Below are 6,799 nucleotides of genomic sequence, written 5' to 3'. Positions count from 1 at the left end.
AGGTGTTCCTTAATTCTTCCATGGACTTTACGTTGGTCCCAAGAACTTTTTTGAATTTGTGTTGCAGGAAGCAAATTTCTGCTTGAAAAAGCTAGCCTTGCTGTTCTAACTGCCTGTGTATATTGGTTTTCTTGGCTTCCCTGAAAAGTTGCATATCAGGGGGGCTGTTCGATGCTTAGCAGAACGCCATAGGAATGTTTTTCTGTTGGTTAGGCAGTCAGGTCAGGAGAGAACCAAGGCTATATCTGTTCCTGGTTCTAAATTTCTTGAATGGGCATGCTTATTCAAGATGGTGAGGAAGGCATTTTTTAAAAATGACCAGGCATCCTCTACTGACGGATGAGATCGATATCCTTCCAGGATACCCGGCCAGGTCGATTAGAAAGGGCTGCTCGCTGAAGTGTTTCCAGGGAGCGTTTGACAGTGATGAGTGGAGGTCGTTTGACCGCTGACCCATTACGGATACAGGCAATGAGGCAGTGATCGCTGAGATCTTGGTTGAAAACAGCAGAGGTGTATTTGGAGGGCAAGTTTGTAGGATGATATCTATGAGGGTACCCGAGTTTACGGAATTGGGGTGGTACCTGGTAGGTTCATTGATAATTTGTGTGAATTGAGGGCATCAAGCTTAGATTGTAGGGTGGCTGGGTTTTGAGCATGTTCAAATTTAGGTCGCCTAGCAGCAACGAACTCTGAAGATAGATGGGGGGCAATCAGTTCACATATAGTGTCCAGAGCACAGCTGGGGGCAGAGGGTGTCGGTCTATAGCAGGCGGCAACGGTGAGAGACTTGTTTTTAGAGAGGTGGATTTTTAAAAGTAGAAGTTCAAATTGTTTGGGAACAGACCTGGATAGTAAGACAGAGCTCTGCAGGCAGTCTTTGCAGTAGATTGCAACACCGCCCCCTTTGGCCGTTCTATCTTGTCTGAAAATCTTGTAATTGGGGATGAAAATATCTGAGTTTTTGGTGGTCTTTCTAAGCCAGGATTCAGACACGGCTAAAACATCCGGGTTGGCAGAGTGTGCTAAAGCAGTGAACAAAACAAACTTAGGGAGGAGGCTTCTAATGTTAACATGCATGAAGCCAAGGCTATTACGGTTACAGAAGTCATCAAAAGAGAGCGCCTGGGGAATAGGAGTGGAGCCAGGTACTGCAGGGCCTGGATTCACCTCTACATCACCAGAGGAACAGAGGAGGAGTAGGATAAGGGTACGGCTAAAAGCTATGAGAATTGGTCGCCTAMAGCTACTYGAGCAGAGAGTAAGAGGAGGTTTCTGGGGGCGATAAAATAGTTTAAAGGAATAATGTACAGACAAAGGTATGGTAGGATGTGAATACAGTGGAGGTAGACCTAGGTATTGAGTGATGATGAGAGAGATAATGAGAAGAGCACTGTCCAAAGAGGGGCAAGGAATAGAGAAGAGCACTGTCCAAAGAGGGGCAAGGAATAGAGAAGAGCACTGTCCAATGAGGGGGAAGAGCAGCTGGAAATTGCATTGATGAGCCTTGAGCGCTGCACAGACCGTACAGATTTGAGTTGCTGCAAGAATAATGATTTTATTTCTTGTCGAATCCTAAAGCACACTTATTTTATACTTTACAGATAGTACAGACACTTAAGAAATGTGGAGAATTCCTCATATAGGTTTTACTGTCAACAAACCCAACATAAACATAAAAGCCTTGCTCCTCATTTAATGATATTCAAGAACGACCACCAAACAAAACAACACAATGGTTGGGTTGACAATAAATCAATCACGAAAAGTTTATATTGTCATCTGACAGAAAAAATATCGACTTCATTCACTAACACTGGCTTTGGATGAAATCAGAAATCTCTATTTCACTTCTCTGACACTGAACCAAACAGAATTTAACTGCAGGTTTTGAGAACATATGAATTCAATTAGTTAACGATTTATTTACTTGTGATTTATGAATAATTTATCTGGCATATATTTAACGTACATGGTATGCTTATGTAACGTACAGTTAGTGAATGAAGTGGAGTTAGCAATGTTTAACATGAGATTAGAAATTAGACACATCAGTGTACGGAGGGAGGGAGGAATGGAGGGAGGACTTGCAGCTCTCACAATATCTGCTACTCACCTCAAAGACGAGCGAGCGAGAGCGAGAGCGAGAGAGAGACAGAGATAGAGACAGAGAGACAGAGAGACAGAGAGACAGAGAAACAGAGCAACTCCAGACCGTTTCTGGTACTCGGACTGAATTCGGCAAGACAGTACACCACTGCCCTGGCCCCAGTGAGTTCTCAGTGGGTTCTCTCATAGAACCAGGATCTCAAAGAGAATCCTAATTCTAATGATGTATTCTATTTACAACAGGCGGTTCTGTGCTCTCACCCAGCTCTTCTTCTTCTTCTTGGCCTCCTGCTCCTTTAGACTGCCCAAGCTGGAGTGGCTGGTGATGCTGTTCAGGCTGGAGATGCTCTCGGACGAGTTCTGTCTCTTCATCTGAAGCTCTGGAGAGACAAGAGGAGCTGGTGAGAAGAACTGATCTGGAAAGAGGAGAGGAGAGGAGATTGTGAGAAGAACTGTTCTGGAGAGAGGAGAGGAGCTAGTGAGAAGAACTGTCTGGAGAGAGGAGAGGAAATTGTGAGAATAACTGTTCTGGAGAGAGGAGAGGAGCTAGTGAGAAGAACTGTCTGGAGAGAGGAGAGAAGATTGTGAGAAGAACTCTTGTGGAGACAGGAGCTAGTGAGAAGAACTGTTCTGTCTGGAGATAGGAGAGGAGCTAGTGAGAATAACTGTCTGGAGAGAGGAGAGGAGCTAGTGAGAAGAACTGATCAGGAGAGAGGAGAGGAGCTAGTGAGAAGAACTGTCCAGGAGAGAGGAGAGGAGCTAGTGAGAAGAACTGTTGCAGGAGAGAGGAGAGGAGCTAGAGAGAAAACTGTTCAGGAGAGAGGAGAGGAGCTAGAGAGAAGAACTGTTCAGGAGAGAGGAGAGGAGCTAAGAGAGAAGAACTGTTCAGGAGAGAGGAGGGAGGAGCTAGAGAGAAGAACTGTTCAGGAGAGAGGAGAGGAGCTAGAGAGAAGAACTGTTCAGGAGAGAGGAGAGGAGCTAGAGAGAAGAACTGTTCTGGAGAGAGGAGCTAGTGAGGAGGGTGAATAAGGGTTGGGCGGTCTCCAGATTTTCCTTTTCTCTTCCCGGGAGTTTCAGTATTACAGTCTTGGTAGACAAGGGGGCGCTAAAAACGCAACAAAAAGCCTATTGGGCATCTATTACCAGAATACTAACAAAATTATCACAATTCATTTCCATAGAGGCTTCTGGCTAAATATGCTAATGAGCTCAAATGAAAATAAACTAATTGCAAAGACAGGCAATCTAGCTCATTAAGTTATAGGCAGTAGCTACCGAATATCATTTAATGGTGAGTTTGGACATTTACAAGCAAAATGTAATCGAGAGACATTGTGCAGATGAACAACGTTTTGAGGCTTGCTTGTCTGAGGGAATAAGAGCACAGGCTCTGGAGCAGCATGTGTCTGTGTGGAGTCACTAGGGCAACCGACCTGCTAGCTGAGGAACGCTCAAACATAGGTACAGGTAAGCCTTTTCAGAATGACCATTTTTACAAGTATCGACTGATGGTGACTGAATGTTGATGCTAGCAAATCATGTGACCAGTTGTCAAAACTCAACTCCACCTCGTTATAAGAGAATGGAGTTGAGCACTCCTCAGCTACGGGAATATTGTTGACGGTATTTTGACAATGGTTTTGACAGTTTTGAAAAACCATCCCGGAATATTTACTGGTGAAGGTAGAGAAGAGAGAGAACAAAATGGTTCTGGAGAGAGAAGAGGAGAGAGAAGGTATGTGGGGAGTGATTATGGTAAAAGAACGCTGGGCCCTTGGTTGGCTCTCTACCTTTAGGAGGGATGTCAGGGTTGCTGAGGGCCACATGGATGATATCTTGGGCCTCTGTGTTTTTCGTCTTCAGGATCTCTATGGTCTCCTTCAGATCAGTCAGCTCAGAGTCCTACGGGGAAACAGGATCAATACATAAACACACTGACAAAATGTTAGTTGTCTCTGGGAACTTTCTCAAAATTACCAGATTTTGGAAGATTCCCGGAATCAGAAGGGATTAAGCAGGAATCTGGGAATTCTCCAAACATCAATAGAACAGCGCTGATAGATGAATCCTAATCAAATCAACATTTATTTGTTGTGTACACAGATTAGCAGATGTTAAAGCAGGTGCAACGAAATGCTCATGTTTCTAGTTCCAGCAGCGCGGTGTCTATAATCCCCCCCAAAAAGAAGAAGAAATGAATGAATATCAGAACGGGCAATAGCTGATGGGGATTGACTATGGACTTTCTATGGTGTCTCGGAGTTCCTGAAGGATTGAAGGATCGTGTTGAGTGGCTTGTGAAAACACAACCTTAGCACCATGTCAACCTTTGACTAGATTTCATTTCCTGTCAGGAGGACCAACGGCAGCGGTGCTGAGTCCCTGTCCTCTGCTCTCTAACAGGATGACACAGCAGTTAGATGGTGCCTGGGGGGGNGGGGGGGGGGTCTGGTGGATCAGGCTCAGGGGTTGTTGTGGTACGTTAGTCTGTCAACGCACTCTGATGAGATCGGACTGTCTACACTCTAGGCTCACTTTGCTCTCAGATTTTCATTGAACAAAAGTCAATTGGTTCATTTGTTTGAAAAACTGTAGGTTAATATGAATACCCCACACACATTTTTTTAAATGAGATTCTCACAACCAGAAGATACTGAATGTTTGCTACATCTAATTATAGTAAACTAGAAAGAGTTATGAATAATAAACATTTATTTTACATTGATTGGAAATAGCTGGATAGTAAATTAATTGAACAAAACTCAGCTCCACTGAAGTTTCTGAAAGTAAACAAATGTAAGAGAAGGTTACATTATGGCAGCTGCATTTACCGGTACCTTCTGCTCCTGGCTGACCGACAGGGTCTGTAGACGTGACGTCATCAGTTGCAGGCTCTGCTCGAACGCTGCTACCAAATTAGCCTTCAAAGAGAGAGAGAAGAGGTAGGGTAAAGAGAGAGGTGGTAGAGAGGGAGGGAGAGAGAGAGCGAGAGCGAGAGAGGAGAGAACACAGAGATGAGTCACTACACCACAGGTATACTACACATCAAGCAAATGGCTTTCTCCAGGAGGAGCGGGAGTGGTGAAGGTATGGACAGCTGTGGAAGGTGAGGAAGATGAAAGAAATGGAGGAGAGGAGGGGGAAGGGCGAGTGAGGGGTGACTGGAGTATAGCACTGGGGCACAGGCCTCTCCAACCTTGTGTACAGTAGCATGGGAGACCTTTCTGAGCGGTGGCAGAAAGCCTAGCGGTTAAGAGCATTGGGCCAGTAACCGAAAGGTTTCTTGTTGGAATCTCTGAGCTGACTAGGTGAAAAATCTGTTGGTGTGCCCTTAAGCAAGGCACTTAACCCTAATTGCTCCTGTAAATCGCTCTGGATGAGAGCATCTGCTCAGTGACTAAAATGAACTCGCATAGTGGTGTGTGTGGCTGTAATTTAATATGGTAACAATATCTACAGCCAGATGTTTTCACTTATATGGTATTTGTAGATACAGTGGCTTCAGAAAGTACTCATACACATGGACTTATTCCACATTTTGTTGTGTTACAGCCTGAAATCAAAATGGATTAAATTGATATATCACCCATCTGCACACAATACCCCATAATAACAAAGTGAAAACACGTTTTTAGAATTTTTTGCAAATTAAGTACAGAAATATCTCATTTAAATATGTATTCACAACCCTGAGTCAAGACATGTTAGAATCACCTTTGGCAGCGATTACAGCTCTGAGTATTCCTGGGTAAGTTTCTAAGAGCCTTCCACACTTTACAATATTTGCTCATTATTATTTTTTAAAGCTTTAAGCTCTGTCAAGTTGGATGTTGATCATTGCTAGACAGCCATTTTCAAGTCTTGCCATAGATTTTTAAGACAATTTAAGTCAAAACTGTAACTACAACACTCAGGAACATTCAATGTCATCTTGGTAAGCAACTCCAGTATATATTTGGCCTTTTGTTTTAGGTTGTTGTCCTGCTGAAAGGTGAATTCATCTCCCAGTGTGTGTTGGAAAGCAGAGTGAACCAGGTTTCGTCTAGGATTTTGCCTGTACTTAACTCTATTCCGTTTATTTTTATCCTTAAATACTATCCAGTCCTTGCCAATGAAACGCATACCCATAACATGATGCAGCCACCACCATGCTTGAAAATATGAAGAGTGGTACTCAGTGACGTGTTGTGTTGGATTTGCCCCAAACATTTTATATTCAGGACATACATTTCATTTCTTTGCCACATTTGTTTTTGTTTTATTTTAGTGCCTTATTGCAAACAGGATGCATGTTTCAGAATATTTGTATTCTGTACAAGCTACCTTCATTTCACTATGTTATTTAGGTTAGTATTGTGGAGTACCTACAATGTTGTTGATTCATCCTCGGTGTTCTCCTATCACAGCCATTAAACTCTGTTTTAAATGGGCCTCATGGTGAAATCCCTGAGCAGTTTCCTTCCTCTCCGGCAACTGAGTTAAGAAGTATGCCTGTATCTTTGTAGTGACTGGGTTTATTGATACACCATCCAAGTGTAATTAATAATTTCACCATGCTCAAAGGGATATTCAATGTCTGCTTTTTTTATGCTACTATAGACATGATTCAAGGTAGGTGTCGAGACCTAGCTGGGGGCACCACACGGTGACTCAGACAGGAACCTTATCACCGGGTTAGACTGTCAGTCTG

General features: G+C 43.4%; 1 protein-coding gene across 14 annotated transcripts in view; it reads right to left on the bottom strand.

Annotated features, from left to right (window-relative positions):
- LOC111970716 (neuron navigator 1) overlaps positions 1-6,799 on the bottom strand; it is a 127,837-nt gene that overhangs the window by 20,390 nt on the left and 100,648 nt on the right. For 7 of the 14 annotated variants that reach the window (XM_070446004.1, XM_070446015.1, XM_070446019.1 and 4 more), the window contains 3 exons: positions 4,941-5,030; positions 3,900-4,011; positions 2,371-2,525 (listed from right to left, as the gene is read on the bottom strand). In XM_070446004.1, the coding sequence (XP_070302105.1) occupies positions 2,371-2,525; positions 3,900-4,011; positions 4,941-5,030 (357 nt within the window). The remainder of the gene's footprint in view (positions 1-2,370; positions 2,526-3,899; positions 4,012-4,940; positions 5,031-6,799) is intronic. The other 7 variants (XM_070446031.1, XM_070446033.1, XM_070446040.1 and 4 more) reach the window with 3 other exon arrangements.

Source organism: Salvelinus sp. IW2-2015, linkage group LG1 (assembly GCF_002910315.2).
Source record: "Salvelinus sp. IW2-2015 linkage group LG1, ASM291031v2, whole genome shotgun sequence".
Lineage (NCBI taxonomy): Eukaryota > Metazoa > Chordata > Actinopteri > Salmoniformes > Salmonidae > Salvelinus > Salvelinus sp. IW2-2015.
Note: the sequence above shows the minus strand (reverse complement) of the source record. Positions and strands in the feature narration are given on the sequence as shown.